Source organism: Amborella trichopoda, chromosome 12 (genome assembly GCF_054954075.1).
Source record: "Amborella trichopoda isolate Santa Cruz 75 chromosome 12, AtrichopodaSantaCruz75HAP2 v2.0, whole genome shotgun sequence".
NCBI classification, from domain to species: Eukaryota; Viridiplantae; Streptophyta; class Magnoliopsida; order Amborellales; family Amborellaceae; genus Amborella; species Amborella trichopoda.
In genome coordinates, this window is record NC_142347.1 from 7,079,943 (window position 1) to 7,096,612 (window position 16,670).

At 38.9% G+C, this 16,670-nt stretch overlaps 2 protein-coding genes across 5 annotated transcripts; one reads left to right on the forward strand and one right to left on the reverse strand.

Moving 5' to 3' along the window:
* Window positions 1-783: 783 nt before the first annotated feature.
* On the forward strand, window positions 784-3,059 carry TEM1 (AP2/B3 transcription factor family protein). The gene has a single exon (XM_006843700.4). It carries the CDS (start codon window positions 1,606-1,608, stop codon window positions 2,788-2,790), a length of 1,185 nt encoding a protein of 394 aa, XP_006843763.2. The 5' UTR covers window positions 784-1,605; the 3' UTR covers window positions 2,791-3,059.
* Window positions 3,060-8,793: 5,734 nt separating this feature from the next.
* On the reverse strand, window positions 8,794-16,410 carry LOC18433616 (replication protein A 32 kDa subunit A). Of its 4 annotated transcripts, none has more exons than XR_016045246.1 (11): window positions 16,209-16,410; window positions 15,924-16,028; window positions 14,760-14,857; window positions 14,586-14,627; window positions 13,668-13,745; window positions 10,392-10,434; window positions 10,225-10,303; window positions 9,884-9,973; window positions 9,484-9,566; window positions 9,144-9,215; window positions 8,794-9,051 (listed from the first exon to the last, which is right to left on the reverse strand). XR_016045246.1 is itself a non-coding variant. In XM_006843699.4 (10 exons), the coding sequence occupies exons 1-10, from the start codon at window positions 16,311-16,313 to the stop codon at window positions 8,967-8,969; spliced, it is 837 nt and encodes a 278-aa protein (XP_006843762.1). In that variant the 5' UTR covers window positions 16,314-16,410; the 3' UTR covers window positions 8,794-8,966. The 4 variants fall into 4 exon arrangements, 1 of the variants encoding a protein (XP_006843762.1); XR_016045247.1 differs by having other exon boundaries at window positions 9,884-10,073; XR_016045245.1 differs by lacking the exon at window positions 10,392-10,434 and having other exon boundaries at window positions 9,884-10,073.
* Between the last annotated feature and the right edge of the window lie 260 nt (window positions 16,411-16,670).

The window sequence follows — 16,670 nt, forward strand, 5'->3', positions numbered from 1 at the left end:
GACAAACACTTGAAAATAGAACGACCTAGACAATGTGTTACGACATACACTATCCAAAAGCTCAAAAATCTGTTTTCCGTTGCATCATTATCCAAGGGTTTTGAGTTGCAGCCGTGCTTTTTATGGTAAGGCTGAGGACTTGTATGAACATTTTCTTTGTTTTATTCCACTCCATTCCGTGGCCGTTCTAACTTCATTTGTGGCCCCTCTTCAATGGAAGAAGCAAAACAATTTGTTTCTAAGCAGAACAGAGAGTCCATTAACTACAGTATAGTTCCATTTAAATACAGCACCGACCACATGCCAAGAATATTTTATTGCATCTAATAAAAAGACACGTGAAGGTTAAGCCACTTGGAATCGGAGGAGCTTTGGATACGTGTGTCGCGTGGCCCCCACTTTAATGAGTGCCGACTCAGCAATAGGCAACCAGTGGGAGGCCAATTCAGTTTCTTGTTGGATAGAGGGTGGTATGGGGCCCACCTCCCTAATCTCTCTGTTGGGCCCACCACCCCCATCCCCAACCCATGCACACACAAGTAGAGACTGCCCACTTGAGCCTATCTGAAGAAGCATTGAACCCCATCAAAATAATAATGCAAGGAAATGACAAAAAGGATTAAATAAGGGGAAAGAAAATAGAGAGAAACAACATATTGCTACTGCTAGCAATGGCCGGGGCCCGATCCACAGGGCCGTAATAAAAGGTAGGGCTTGGGTCATATCTCGACGGGCGAGCAAGGACCAAGACCAATCCGGTCTGGCCCATCTTTGTAATTTTTTTTTTTTTTTTTTTTGTTTTGTTCGTTCTTCTATTAGTTCTTTATTTGTTTCCTACCCTAACCTTATTAGGGTCAGGGCATGCCCGATACGCCCGGACCTTGGCCATAGCGTGATAAGCGAGCTTGGGCCAAAGCCGGCCTAAGGCTGGCAATGAGCCGGCTCGCATGGCCCGATCTTATAGCATCAGGGTTGGCAATAGGCCTTGGCCGTAACCTAAGCCACATAACAACCAAGTTACGGATAAGGCGAGCCCAAATAAGCCCGCCCAAGCTTTTTTTTTGTCTTTTTTTTTTTTTATTCTTTCTTCGTTTGTTCAGGCCGGACCTGTTAAGGCCAGGACGGGGTTGGGCCAGGCCTAAAGAGAACATGATCCTGGGCCAGCCCATTTCCAACCTTAGATAAGGTAGAGAGAGGGGAAAAAAACAGATTTAGGATTTAGAGAGAGAGAAAGAAAAAGATGGGATGGAAAATGAGGGGTATATAGGCCCATGCCCAGAGTCAGGGTGATGATGGGCTCAGGGGGAATGCATCCACAGGAAGCCCAGGTCCACAGTCATGTGAATGCCATCCCCGCACCCACATTGGGCCCACCACAAAGGAAGCTGCCTCTGCACCCTGCTCCTGCTGCCAAAGTCTTCGCATGAATCTTCCCACCTTCTCAGCTCTACGAGTTGACCCACCTCTCTCTCTCTAACCCATCTTCTTCTATATATACTCCTCTCTCTTCTCCACTCTCTTTATCATCTTCTCCACTCCTCTCTCTGTATGCATATCCCCACCCTCTCTCTCTCTCTCTAAATTTCGAATTTGTAAGAAGAAAGGATGAGCAGTAGTTGCATTGACATGGCTGAGAGCTCCGCGAATTCGACCGAGCAACTGGCCGGGATTGTAATTGACAGTGATGATGCCTCCAAAAGCCCCCCACCAGACGATGGGGCCTCTGGGTTACAGCGAATGGGAAGCGGAATGAGCACGGTGGTTGACTGCGAGGCTGGCTTGGGCTGCATCGTTGAGGCGGAGTCCCGCAAGCTGCCTTCGTCACGGTACAAGGGGGTGGTGCCGCAGCCTAATGGGCGGTGGGGGGCTCAGATCTATGAGAAGCACCAGCGTGTGTGGCTTGGCACCTTCAATGAGGAGGCTGAGGCCGCCCGCGCCTATGACACTGCCGCCCTCAAGTTCCGCGGCCGTGATGCTGTCACCAACTTCAAAAGCCCCCGCACCTCAAACCACAGCCATGGCAATATCGGCGATGATGAAGAGGCGGAGGCGCTGTTCTTGGCCACCCACTCCAAGGGTGAGATAGTGGACATGCTGCGGAAGCACACTTACCACGACGAGCTCCGTCAGAGCAAACGCTACTGCCGAGCAATGCCAGTGTCGCGCGCCTCAGCCACCATGCCGGCAGAGGGGAGGGCAGTAGCGGCCGCGAGGGAGCAGCTGTTTGAGAAGGCGGTGACACCGAGCGATGTCGGGAAGCTCAATCGTCTCGTCATCCCAAAGCAACACGCCGAACGCCACTTCCCGCTTGACATTGCATCATCTGCTGCTGGTGGCGCTGGGTGCAAGGGGGTGTTGCTCAGCTTCGAGGACAGCACCGGGAAGGTGTGGAGGTTTCGCTACTCGTACTGGAACAGCAGCCAGAGCTACGTCCTCACAAAGGGATGGAGCCGCTTCGTCAAAGAGAAGGGGCTGAAGGCGGGCGATATGGTGCGGTTCGAGCGCGGGGTGGGGGGCGAGCAGCAGTTGTACATAGATTGGAGGCCAAGACCGGCAGCAGCACCACTTTTGCCACCACAATTTATAGTGTGGCAGCCAGCAGCTGCCGCACCATCCCCCCTCGCCGCTGTGGTGCATCAACCGAACGTGGTGCGGCTGTTCGGCGTGAACCTCATGACCCCGCCGGTGGCGGCACCACCACAACAGGTGGGGTTTTGTCTGATGAAGAGGGGGAGGGAAATGGAGTTCTTCACCTGTGATGCTAAGAAGCAATGCATAGGCACCTTGTAGGCACCTCTTCTGATACCCTCTGGACTTTCCTCCTTGGCACACTCACTCTCTCTAGATTTTACACTCTTTCTCTCTCTATGTTTCCATTTGCTCGATGTGGAGTCGTAGGAACCCACCAGACACGAAGTGCTCGGTGTTTTCCCCCACTTGTAGAGAGAGAAACACCCACTTCTAGAGAGCGAAAGAGAGAAGTGGTGGTGCTGCCAAACCACTTGTAGAGAGAGAATGTATATATGTTTACAGTGATGAAATTTTGTTGTTTGGCGTTAGAGAGAGAAGAAGTCCTACAGGTTTATTTTGATTCACATTTCCCAAAAAGGAACGGATAGGTGCCCCCAAAGCGTGGGGTACCAGACCCATTTTTGAGGCATAGAGGGGGTTCTGTGAAATGATGCACCAAGTGTTCTGTACTTCTTTGTAACCAGTGTTACACCATAATGGATTCTCTTCAAATTTAATTTCTTTGCAAAAAAGTTTGGTCCCTCTGTGTTCAAATTTCTTGAACATTTAAGTATGCTCTCTCTCTCTCTCTCTCTCTCTGTCTTTTAGTCCTTTGGCTTCAAATGTACCCACTGAAAATGTTATCACCTGCAAAAAGTAGTCAGGAAGAATAATTGATCCTTACCATCTTAGGTCTATGGTCATTAAACTTCTTAATAATATAGGTAGGTTGTATTTGGCAAACAATCAACATAAAACTTTGATACATTTTCTTGTGAATCTGGAATTTGTAGAAGAACGTTTTATCATGAATTCTGAATCTATAGAAAAAGAGAAGAACAAGATTCCTGTAATCAAATAACCTGAATCTATAAAAAAATGGATGAATAAAATTTATGTAATCGAATAATTGAGATAAGACTTGGACGCTGATGATTTCAACTTCTGTATCCCTCACTGGTTTATGGAGAAGCCATGATTGGGAAGCTTTTAGCCCCATGTTTACTCTTTCCCCAACACAAAGATGAAAAGAGGAAAAGATTAAGTGCTTTTCGTCTGATCTTTTTTTATATTAACCATTTTAAATCAAAAAGGGAATTTTATAACCAATGTTGAGTTTATTAAATTTGTTTATATCCTTATCGGAAGGCCCATGTGATTAATATTTCGAATTATTATTCTCATTCTGAATGGTTGGTGGTGTTCTTGTTCGTTAGTACTAGTAGCATTGTTATTGTTATTACTTATTAGTATTCCACGAGAAGGAAGATGTTTTGATAGGGATGAAGGTCTATCGAATAATTAAAGCTGCACCTCAAAACTTTTCGAAAATTATAGTTCTGATGTTCAAAAACTTTTGAATCCGTCGTCTCCTCGACTTTGATCTTTATAGTTGTGAAGAAAAGTAAGATTCAAATTCTAAAAACAGTGTATATTATAATGCATTATTTAAATTTTCCATTGCGGTTTAAAAATAAATATTCATGGATCCATAAGATTTCGACCATTTTTTTAACTTCAAATTTTATAGCAGGTGTTGGAAATTGATTTTAGAACCGCCAAAACAAGTTTTAAACAAAGATTCGAGATAAGGCTATATTTTGTTTTCATAAAGCCTAGGCAAAAAATGGTGTCCAATACCAAGACAACTTGTGGGTATGGACCACTTGAATTTGGTTATTCAAAAGCAATTAAAAACTATTGAGGAGTATCATGACTGACTTTATATGAGTCAATGTGTCTCACCCAAATTGAGCCTAGCAAACTGTAACAACAAAACTTAATTTGATGGGTTGGGCAAATGGTTTTATGTTTCTTTTTTAATTTTTCAAAGTATTAAATTTATAAATTTTTCCAAGTGTGTGATTACTTTATAATTTTCCTTTTGTTTTCTACATGACCCTACCTCCATTTGTAGGGGCGCCAAGGGGCCAGGCCCAGACCCCTAGGCCCTAGCCCACCGGCTCAAGCGTGGTCCAACCTTGATCAGGTCAAAAAGGCCCTCGTCCAATCCAACCATAGCCTTATCAGGGCTAGGTCGCAAAATAAAAATAGAAAAAAAGCTCAAAAGAGAAAACAAAAAAAAAGAGGGCCGAGTTGGGCCAAACAAGGCCAGCCTTAGCCTAGGCCCAACCCTACCCTCGGGCCATGGTTACCTAGCCCTGGCCCAGCCCTCGGGCCACATTTTGTGGCCCATGCCCTCTACCCGGCCCATTGTAACCCACCCCTATCCATTTGGGAAAGTTGGGGGATTAAATACCTAAGATTTGGAGAGTATGATTTATGCTAATTAACAAGATAAGAGTAATGTGCAAATAAGTCTTTCTGAACTTAAATTTCTGAAAATAGAAAGATAATATTTTTGCTCTAAATTTCTTTTTCTTTCCATTTTTTATTTTAATTTTTGAAAGTCTTTTTTTTTTGAGACAGATATAAAAAGTGAAAGTCAATAGAAACTTCCTTTTTAAGGTCTTTAAAAAATGTTCCTTTTTAAATCGGAATACTTTATAACGAATAATTTGAAAATCTCTTGTAAGATTGTTTCGTTGAAAATTATGAGAAATATGGAGCTTTCACCATTATACAATTTGCATCCATATCCCATGAAACTCTTGCCATGACCCACAAATAGTCTTTTAAATGCATGGTCCATTCACTTTCACTTGGTCCAGGTGATCCCTGACTCTCTCGCTCTCTCTCTAGGTGACCCTCTCTCTCTATCTCTCACTATAAGTGACCCCCTATCTCTATCTCTCTCTAGGTGACTCTCTCTCTATCTCTCTCTATAGGTAACCACCTCTCTCTATCTCTCTCTCTAGGTAATCGCCTCTCTCTATCTCTCTCTAAGTGACCCCCTCTCTATCTCTCTAGGTGACCCTCTCTCTATAGGTGACTCCCTCTCTATCTCTCTCTTCTAGGTGACCCTCCCTCTATCTCTCTCTCTCTTGGTGACCCTCTCTCTCTATAGGTGAGCCCCTCTCTCTATCTCTCTCTCTTGGTGACCCTCTCTCTCTATAGGTGACCCCCCTCTCTATCTCTATTTCCCTATAGGTGACCCCCCTCTTTATCTCTATTTCCCTATAGGTGACCCCCCTCTTTATCTCTATTTCCCTATAGGTGACCCCCCTCTCTCTATCTTTCTCTCTCTAACTGCATAGTCCATTCACTTTCTCTTGGTCCAGGTGACCCCTGACTCGCTCTCTCTCTCTAGTTGTAGTTTATTGGATCGTGGGCAAAACGTGATGATTATCATTGCCTTCCTAAGATCAAGTGATTCCTTCCTTAAAGATAAAGTGGGTAGAGAGAGAGAGAGAGAGAGGGGGAGGGCCTGCCTTCGAGGACACGTTCTTTTGACTCGCACCCACTTGTTACCTTGTTTGTTTTGGAAATTTCTTAAGATGGTGTGGTCCATATGATAGCTGTAAACAAGGACATGACTTTTGGAGGAAGGGAAAGAAGATTCAAACAAACCATTTGGGACTTACAGGATCGAATCAAGAAAATAAAATATCTTTTACAAAAATCACACAAAATAATAAAGAGTTAAAAACATGATCATATATTGGATTTTGTTTCCCATATATAATACCTAGTTTATGCTACTCATTTTGTATGGTCCTCACCTTGCAACGTTCCTAGACTTCTATGCAACTTGATGTCGGCTGCACGTAGACAGAACGTTCGTGTCATAGAGCGTTTTCTCAACTAATTGAAGTCGGCAGATGAAATGGGGTGTACATTAGTCATTTGTCCCCCCACCCCCCCAAGAATTGGCACATATGAACAACAAGTGAAGTCAGGGCTGGAGCATTTATACTCCATAAAAAGCCCTTGTACATACTCTATAGTGAAATGTTCCCCATCTTCAATGGACAAGAATGGATGCTTCAAGTCCATGCTCATGCAACTAACCTTGGGCATTCTCTTCAAGGGATTTTTATGGGATTGTACAATATAAGGCCATTCACTTATGATAAAAGAATGTCACAACTATTCTTGGTCATTGGATGAAAAAATCAATGGCTTGACGTGTATCACACAGTTCAAAACAAAATTTATTTTGCAGTTTGTGCCTATTTAATAGCATTACCCTCAGCCACCCAATTCCAAAAACAATATTGTGTTATCCTTTCAAAAGTAAATGGTCTTATTGCATAATTTTCCACTTCGTATTTGGAAAAGTATTATGTGGTACAAGCTGATTGTAGAGAAACCCCAATCACAAAGGGTCATCTTGATCAAATCAATGGTTAGATGGGATGGGAAGACAGTTAGGATATCACTTGACTTTAATTTCCATTTCAATGTCCACTCTCCATCACCCCTTAAGCGTTGATTGAATAGTGATGACTCTCAGGACTATGGATTTTTGTGTTATAAAGAATGTAGATTGCACTTTGCCCTTTTAATTTCTCTCCACTCTCCACTTGGTAGGGTGTGTTTTTTTTTTTTTGTGGAAATGTATTGAAATATAAATGAACTACTTAATATTTTAACCATATTTTTTGACTTAATTTGGTAGTACTCATCAAAAAAACACATGGTCATGAATCTCATAGTTAATGACACACTCACAACCGTCTGATTTAAAACTGATAGACAACTATCATTATGAACTCCTTTATTAAAAGCAAACAGTCTCTTTATATACTTTCCCATATAGGGTAAAATATTGAATATTAAAAATTTTATGGGTATTTTAACAAATTTCTTCTTATTTTTCTTGTAACAAGAGGGCCCTTTTGAAGAAAAGTAGTAGCCTCCAATTTTTTTTCATTTGGTGATATTATGTATTGAAGGTTGTGAATTGAAATGAAAAAAATGGGGAGGGTGCCATTGATTATTCTAAAGACGAGAAATAATAATATTAAGGAAGGCCCATCATTATGACAAGACAATAAATATGTAGCAGGCAACAGGGGAAGGACCAAGATGCTTGGGTGGATATGTGAGGCTCTCAATTATCTTTGAAGCCCACTGGCATCTTTGGTTTGCTTGGTCAACTATTTCATGTACGGACTGATAATTGAAGAGGCCCACAAAGTGCACAGTGTCTAAGATATATATACATATACAAGTCTATATTGTCATGCACAATGCAGAGTTGACATGAGGCTACATCCAGCTGGAATTAAACTATGGCAACTTGACATAAATGCACTAGTCAAATGAGAAAATAAAACCCATGTTTTTAGCTTTATAACCCACTTTTAAGTTCATAAACTCGATAAACAGGCTGAGGTGTGGTGGTAACACCCCCACACCCTATTTACCATGGTTTCTATTGCTTGTGAGGTATAGAAGGAGATCAAATTCGAATTCAAAACAATGGATATCTTGTAATCTAGTTATTCCCATTTGTTCCCCCAATAGCAATTAAATTAATTAAGCCGAATAAAAAATGGGATCCCTATCTTTTCCATTGATACCACCTCACTAACACCTTCAAAAACCTAAATCCTAAACTATTTGAACAACCGGGAAGGGACTATCTTCCCCACTGAATTACCCAAAATAAAACCAAAAAAAAAAAGAGGTTTATAAACTGAGTTGAAGCTAGTTAACCAAAATGAAGAGTGGCCGATTCACGGCCTTCTAGCTACCAACTCTCATTGCAGATGTTCCATTGAATATTTCAGCCAATGACGGCTTGAGTTTTGTTGTTTTGGTCACTATCTTAGTTGGGGTGAATCTCAGATTAGAAGTTAGAAATTTGAAAACTAGCCACTAATGCGATTTAAATGGAGTCCAAAGTTCTAAGTTCTGACTTTTTCTTGAGTAACTAGTTTATTTACGAAAAGCTCAACACAATCCAGTAGCGTCTGAAGTTGAAACCAGCACGAAAGTCTCCATGTTTGAAACTATGATAACAGCAGCTATATGGTTGCTTTCTAATTTCCCTATGATATCCATTACATTTCCTTTCTCATTGTTCGGTAGACATCAATTGCTTTTATCTAATTATCATACTGCTAATTCAATCAGAAAATTTTGAACTCTTTATCTTTTTTCTTCGGAATCAAGGATTTGATGAGGAACCAAATGGGTTGAGTTTAATAAGACTTGGGTCAAGTTGTATGTTTTCATTAATCCAAGCACAGCAGAGAGAGAGAGTATCTTAGAAATGCTTAAAACTTTCTATCTAGGCTTAAAAACAGCAACTACTTCAACCAACTTCCATTTAGACAACATTTCCTATTCCTTGCACTTTCCCAATACCCTATCTGCACTGTACATCACATAGTGGCAGCAGCCTTGTAGTAATAATCATTGATGGTGGAGTAGATTTCTCCTTCACCAACCAAGAAGTCAATGGCCTTCCTGTCCACCCCAAAATATAAACATGTTAGAGAGAGAGAGAGAGAGAGAGAGAGAGAGAGAGAGAGAATTATGTGTTCTCTAATAAAACTCACATGATTCTTTGCTTAGATATTCCAGGCAGTCTTTGTGCAACTTCATCCACATGCAACCCCTCATCATTTTTACTTGAGATAAAGAGTGAATGATAGCAATTAACAAGAAAGGAACCAAATATTTTACATAAAAATAAATAAACCAAACAAAGCCATGTACAAGAAACCAAACAATCTTGTATGCTACTACACTAATAATATGCAAGAGAACCATCTATGACCATTATTTGTGCCGGAAGATTCCACTATATTAAATAATTTTTCTGATGAAACCCAAGGCTGAGTTATTTTTTCCCTTTTTTAATGGGCAAGTGGCTCACAGAAGCTTTAGGGAACTTACAGGGCATCAGGTTCCATGAAGACCTTCTTAACCCTGGTGTTGATATCGTCTTCAGATCCAACTAGGGCCGGATGTCCAGTAAACTGCATAAATCAAAGGAAGTTATTTATTTGTACGAGTACAGTGGTTTTTCACATACATAAAGATCACATTATAAAAAGGCCATGGGATTATATATTTGCAAGATCACATATATTTGATACAGGAAGGTCAAAACCGCTCCTAGCCATCAGTTCTGAAATCACGCTGCTATGAGTGTCGCAAAGTTTGACAAAATTCTTAGTCAATCTAACGACTGAGAGGGATTTTAACCTTCTTTTACCAAAAGTAACTGATCTTAAATGTATATTTTTCTGTTTTTCTTATTGACAAGGAAAAGTGAGGGTTCTTAATTCCTTACTTGGATATGCTTAGCAGGAGTGCTATTTCCCATGGGTCCATTCCCAAGAGCTGTGGTCACTGAACTTTTTTGAGGCTGAGGAGACCCACCCTACATTTCCACAAGCATTCCAATAAGTATGTTTGTAGTGCGCTTGCATGTGGGAAAATATTATATGGTCCAGTCCAACCACCGAATTAGGTGATCTAGTCTGCAAAAACCATGGTATGTGGGAGTTGACTCACGGGAAGAATAAAGACGATCACAAACTTTTGAGAAAGAAAAATCCCAAAGGTGTGTAGTGAGAGAGGGAATTATGGAAAGTGTAACAAAAATGAAGCACCAAAAAAAAAAAAATGTACCATCTGCTTAGTGTTGCTTAGATGTACATATATGCATTCCAAGAAGTGGCACGTAATTTCATTGAAGTCCGTAATAGGCCTGGTGAAAGAAATCAAGTAAGCCACATGTATAAAATAAAAAAATGCTGACATCTCAAATTCTGCAATACGAAGCGGATACATCGTACCACGGAGAGAGGGAGAGAGAGAGAGTTAACAATCTCCAACCAACTGCAAATTTGAACATCTAATGTATGAGAATAATTTAATCAACATTAACACGATATACAAGACAGATTTCAAAACTAAAAAAAAAAACACAATACAAGGGACTAAATCAATTGTAATAGTAGTAATTCGTGCTTTAATTTTCTACTCAACTCCATAGCTGGTGAATATTATCAGACACTCAAAAATTACACATTTAATAAGGAAGTCACCACCTATAACTTGGCTCCAATTCTCTCTTGATTTCTCACCTTCAATGCCAAAACTTATTTGGAGCATCCAAATCTTCCATGTCAAACATTTCTCTTAATGTCAGTTTAATACTTACACAACTAACAGTATAGCTATCTTTGATGATAGGGCCATCTGCATATAAAATTCTCAAGGGTTTCAGGGGAATTTCTAGTATTTCTTGAGAATAATATTTCTTAAGATTATAATAACCAGTTGTACCTCAACAGACGTATTCCCTCCATATTATTATCAGATCCCAGTTCACAAAAATATGCCCTACATATTATTATCAAATCCCTGTACAAAGGGAAACTAAGAATTCCAGAATTAATTGTAGTCTTCTTACATGATTGGTCTTATGTCTAACACCACAAAACCAAAAACCAGTGCATAGCTTACACCATCAAGCTACCTTCAATACGATAAGTGCCAATTTTCCAACTCATATAGATATGCACTGACCAGTAGTATATTGACAATATAGTTGCCAAGGCCTTCACACAAGACCATCCTGATCAAATTTCTCTGCATGATCAAAATACCAAATGCTGAATAGGGATTGGGTTAAAAAGTGGCAATGTCAGAACTTGTAATACAAATTCCCTCAAGTAAATGATCAGTAGGAATTGGGTCAAGGAGTGGGCATGTTAGAACTTGTAATCTTGCATGTTCTTCCCTCAATGAAATTTGTTATACAGTATGCACTGCAATATATGGTATACTTTTAAATAGTTACTTCTGTATATACGCTTACGCATTCTCCAACTGAACAATAATTAAAAATTGCCCCACAATCAAATTTAATCATAGTTGGGGAAGTTCATAGCATCCCTGTGTTTGCCTCATACAAAAACGATTCTAACCATTGTCTTTATTAATGACAATAAAGGAACTTCTGAAATGTGCACATCATGCATGCAAACATGGTTGCTGGAAAAGTTCTACCAACTCGTATCATTTTGCATTGTTATTTCAACCAACAATGGAATGGAATTTTCCAACAAATTAACATTATCATCAAGATCAAGGGAAACATAACTCAATATCTTAGTTCGGCTCAAACATTTCTCCGTTCATCAAATTATACAAACATAAGTAATTATCATATATGCAACCATGTACACTTAAACGGTGCTGAAGGATTCCATATATTGGGTCGATAATCCAAGAAAATGGAAAGATTGGGAAAGATGTCACATATAGAATTAGAGCTATCTTGAATCGATAATCAAGAAAAATGGAGAGATTGGGAAAGATATAACACATAGAATTAGAGCTGCTTGGACGTAGTGGAGATGTGCAACTGGAATTTTATGTAACTGCCACATACCAATGAAGTTGAAAGGCACGTTCTATAAGACAGTTGAGAGACCAGGTTAGTCTATGTGGCATAATGTTGGGCAGTCAAAAAATAATGTACCCATAGAAGGAGTGTAGTGGCGATGAGGATGTCAAGATGGATAAGTGGCAAGACAACAAGGGATAGAATTTGAAATAAATGCATTTGAAAAACTTTGTGTAGCACCAATGGGGGATAAGATTGGATAATAAAGTAGACTTACGTGGGTTGACTATGTGCGGCGCAGACCCAATACAGCACCTATTAGGAGGTGTGAATTAGTTCAGAAGGAAGGCACAAAAAAAGACAATGTATAGGCCTAAAAGGACATGATTGGAAGTAGTGAAAAAAGATATGTATGACCCTTAATAGAGCAGAATGGCGGACCTAGATTCATGTAACCGACCCCAACTAGTTAGGAAAAGGCTTTGACCATGACGATGATGAATTATAACTTGTAAGCATCCACAAAAGTGGTTAAGTAACTTAATTTAGAAGCATCCAGAGAAGTGTTCAACTAAATGTACAAAAACAAACACAAGAAGGCTGCTACAAGAATTATATCCAAGTATCAAAAGTGTAATGATCCTCGGACCAAACCAGGAAGTAGCTAGGCAAGTGAATAACATCCTCAATTAACTCCAAAGACCATTTCACAAATATAAATCAATAAAAAGATAATAATCTTTTTATGGGGTATGAAACAACCCTTAAGGATATAACACCAACCTAACAATCATAATAATATAGACTAATAATGCATAATTAGCAACTTATCATCATAGACGAGTTGGTTCAAGCCAGTGTTCAAAAACTCAACTTGGCCAAGGTAAGTACAACTAGTGACCCTACATTGGAATAGCCAAAGGAAAACCCACAAGATTCTAACAATTGCATCATGTTAAACCATCTTCCAAAAAAAACAAGAAAACTAGGTAGATCACATGAGCGGATTTTAGCCATGAAAGGATAGTTTAAAATTTTTCGTCAAAAAAACTTCTTTGCTGATAACAAACCATAACCATGAAAGAGTAACGACTGAGAAAGCATCAGAAATGCAAGCAAGAAAGGGTGTGGATGAACAATTCTTTCACCAGTTTAGTAAAATTAGCAAAATTGAGAAAACTGACATTTTAAAATATCATGTTCGATAATATTTTAATACTTCAATATTACGCAATTACTGGAATTTCAGAATACAGCTTAGCATTATTAGAATTCCCTCAATAACAACAACTATACAGTGTGAGGTACATACAAAATTCAGATCGTATTATTGAACAATAGCAACCATGCAAGTCGAAATGGAACATTAATAGGCCAGCTTCACAAGCTACCTAAGAATAACATGTGTTTTTGAGTATAAACCCAAAATTTGCTTGTACATAAGCAATTGAAGAAGTAGAACAAAGAGATGAACTGCTAACATGCTCTCATCAAATCAACCCTACCTATCAAGCCATTCCATCTATTTCAATTCATCATTTTCTGTAAAAAAATACTTGAAGATATAAAAAGCATTCCAAGCTTAAAGTAGTATGATACTATAGCAACATGATCATGTAAAGAATTGAAAATTAGGAATAAATAAAAAAAGAAGTAAAAGGAATGGCACTTTGCACACACCCAATACTTGTAAAAGATAAAAAAGCACAGGATGTACCTAACAGAGAAAGCTGTAGCATGCTTTTTACCCTGAAAACTTTTCAAGTGACCAATGACACGAACATATATTCCATTCCTGCAAGAGAAAATGTAATGTAGTCCTATAACCCAAACCATCTGAAAGAATCACCAAAACTGTATTCATAATAGTTATTTCTAATGATCGACAGAACAATCTATAGCTGCAAATGATATAATCCAATAAGACATGGAAATAAAAAAAGAATGAAATAACCTAAAAATATACAGGGGTAATAGGGAATTAATACAACCAATTAGCTTTTAATATCAACCCAAATTGTTAATAGTCCAAACAAATATTATGATAATGTCAGAAACAACAACCATCCCATCGCACATATAACTATTACGAATAAACTATAGTACAAAACCTAAGGTATAACTAAGTAACATCAGCAAAAAATTTCAGGTCTATTAATATTTTTCACAAAAATAATGAGCTGCAATTCGGATAAGTTAATCAAATGCTTCTGTGTATCTATCAATTTCACATAAGAAATATCAAACATTGATTCAATTTCAGGACTACAATAACAGTTTAAAGACAAAATTAAGTACTCATATTTTCTAATCAGCAATGGATTTGCAAAGAGCAATTGGACAAGTAAATCACTGATCACAGATTTCAGCCGTTCACAAGCAAACTGAAAATGGTATATACAATCATTTTGATAACATTTTTCAAAACTAAGGGCAACTCAAATTACAAAAACATTATTGAAACTTTAAATGATACTGCAGTTTCCAGAATAATTTGGCAACAGAATAAAAAAATGGATATACATCTGGAAGACCATTTAGTTAAATGATTATATTTCCTCTGATTTTCCTAGGGAAGCTAGATAAAAGCTCTTAACTAAAGCAAACCTGATGACAGCATTAGTTTTTTACTTACTTCACTATGGCCATCTCATTACTATCTGTAGCATCATTGACCCTGGAAATGCATTGAAAACATCAGAGATGCATGATGATAATAGCATGTCATACTTAGGTCATGACCTTTGTTATTGAATTCATTTTTTAACCTTGAACAACTAAACTAAATGCACAATGATGCAAGCTTTACCATCTATGTACATCAATTCTTCCAGTACCATCATCGAGGATGAATTGCACATCTGTGACCCTTTCCACTTTATTAGCCACCATTCCAACCAACCTAACCTGGCAAAAGAAACACATTTTTGGAATACAGTATAAGGAGCTCATTAAGATTAAGCATTGCATCCATTGTCAATGGTGTCATCTCTATAAAAGCAGTTGCCTCAAAAAGAAAAGGCTAGGTTAGCTTGTTCGGCCCTTTGGGAAAAACTTCAAGGAATCAAACCCTTGACCTCCCTCACCCAAACCGATATGTATAACACAGAAACAAAGCCAGGGACATATAGGTTGAATAAAATTCAAACTTGAACAATTACACTAGCATCAATACACTTAACATGCTTCAACCCATGAGGCAAAATTATTTCTAATGGATAAAATGAAGATTTTTCTTAGCAAAAAAATAACAAAGCAGTTGCCTTTAAGGAGGGGGATTATATGTGTCCACAATCCATAAGTTGCATAATAGAACGGTATAGCCTGTCATTTTCCACTGAAATTATTTCATCAAAGGTTATGCCCTGTGATCTTTCACAAGAGCAGAGCAAGTTCTTTTGACATATTTCGACTAGTTTCATTTCAGATTTTTATTAATGAAGAAAACAACAAACTATAAAATAGAATGTAATAGAATAGAACAAAAGCATAACAAGGAATAATGATAGAACTAGAGCATCGATTGAGGCAGAGTTTTGGCTGAATCACAGTTTTTGAAGATGTATGAAAAATAATTTTTTTTTGTCTACGTGATACCCATCTTCAAATAATTAATAAATCATCTGTCAAGAGAATTTTTGTCATTGATTTCCTTGCCAACCACCTCTTTCAAAGGTGAGGAAACCCTTTGAATTAGACAAAATACAAAACATGTCAGTAAAACATGGGTATTACAAGAGAACATATACAGTACTATTAGCGCTACGCTCTTTGTCATTGTACCTAAGCTTTTCTCTCACTATCTTTTTTTTTCCTTTTTTGGTAAGAATCTCTTCTCTCACTAGATGCCACTCGCACTTCCCCTAAAATGTCCAGCCAGCTGATAATCAGTCGCAGTGCCAGGTCGTAAGGGTTTCCAATTAATCAAATATTCGCATCCATGAACATGACAATGAAAAGCATTGAAACTCACATTGTTTGATTCCAGAGCTTCAACGCCAGCGCTAGAATTATCATCTGATAATACTTGGCTTATCTGCTTCACCGTCATGGGAATCAAGGTGCTATTACCACGATTCTGCATCAATTATGATGAAATAAAAAACAAAAATAATAAATTCATCAAAATTTTCGTTTGGTCATTTTATTCATCCATAGAAAGGTATACAGAGAGAAAGAGAGGGAGAGGAGGGAAGAGAAATGACGAATAAAAAATAATAATAATAACGTGATGATAAACGATCTGAGAGAAAATTACCCTGGATGAAGAGGGAGAAGGTTCAGAGGATTGAGTAGAATCCGATGGCGGCATGAAGCCGCCTCCTGAAAAGAGTGAAGCGCCATCGAACTGACTTTGAAACATCTCGCTCACACACTCTCTCTCTCTCAAAACTGGAGTCTCAAATTAAATCTCCCTCTCTCTCTCTCTCTGTATTCCCTCTCTAAAGATTGAAGCCCCGAATCAAACCCTACTCCTGAAAGCGGATGCATTTATAGAGAAAAGAGGAAAATGTTCCCGCCAATATTCTCCATCACCGTTACCATAATACCCGTCTTCCCGCCAATATTCTCCATCTCAGCCATCATAATATCCTCGTAGATCCGAAAATAGACGGGTAAGATGCACCTAGGGCTAACGACGGGGCGGGCTTTGGGGCGGCCCAGCCCTGGCCAACTAGGCCTAGCCCGGCCCTTATCTCTAAAGGGGTAGCTCTAGCCC

Coding starts and splice junctions, on each gene's coding strand:
- TEM1 (XM_006843700.4), top strand. CDS start 1,606: ATGAGCAGTAGTTGCATTGACATGGCTGAGAGCTCCGCGAATTCGACC.
- LOC18433616 (XM_006843699.4), bottom strand. CDS start 16,313: ATGTTTCAAAGTCAGTTCGATGGCGCTTCACTCTTTTCAGGAGGCGGC. Junction 14,628..14,759: donor AGAATTGATGTACATAGATG/GTAAAGCTTGCA, acceptor ATGCATTTCCAG/GGTCAATGATGCTACAGATA. Junction 13,746..14,585: donor AATGAGATGGCCATAGTGAA/GTAAGTAAAAAA, acceptor TTTCTCTTGCAG/GAATGGAATATATGTTCGTG.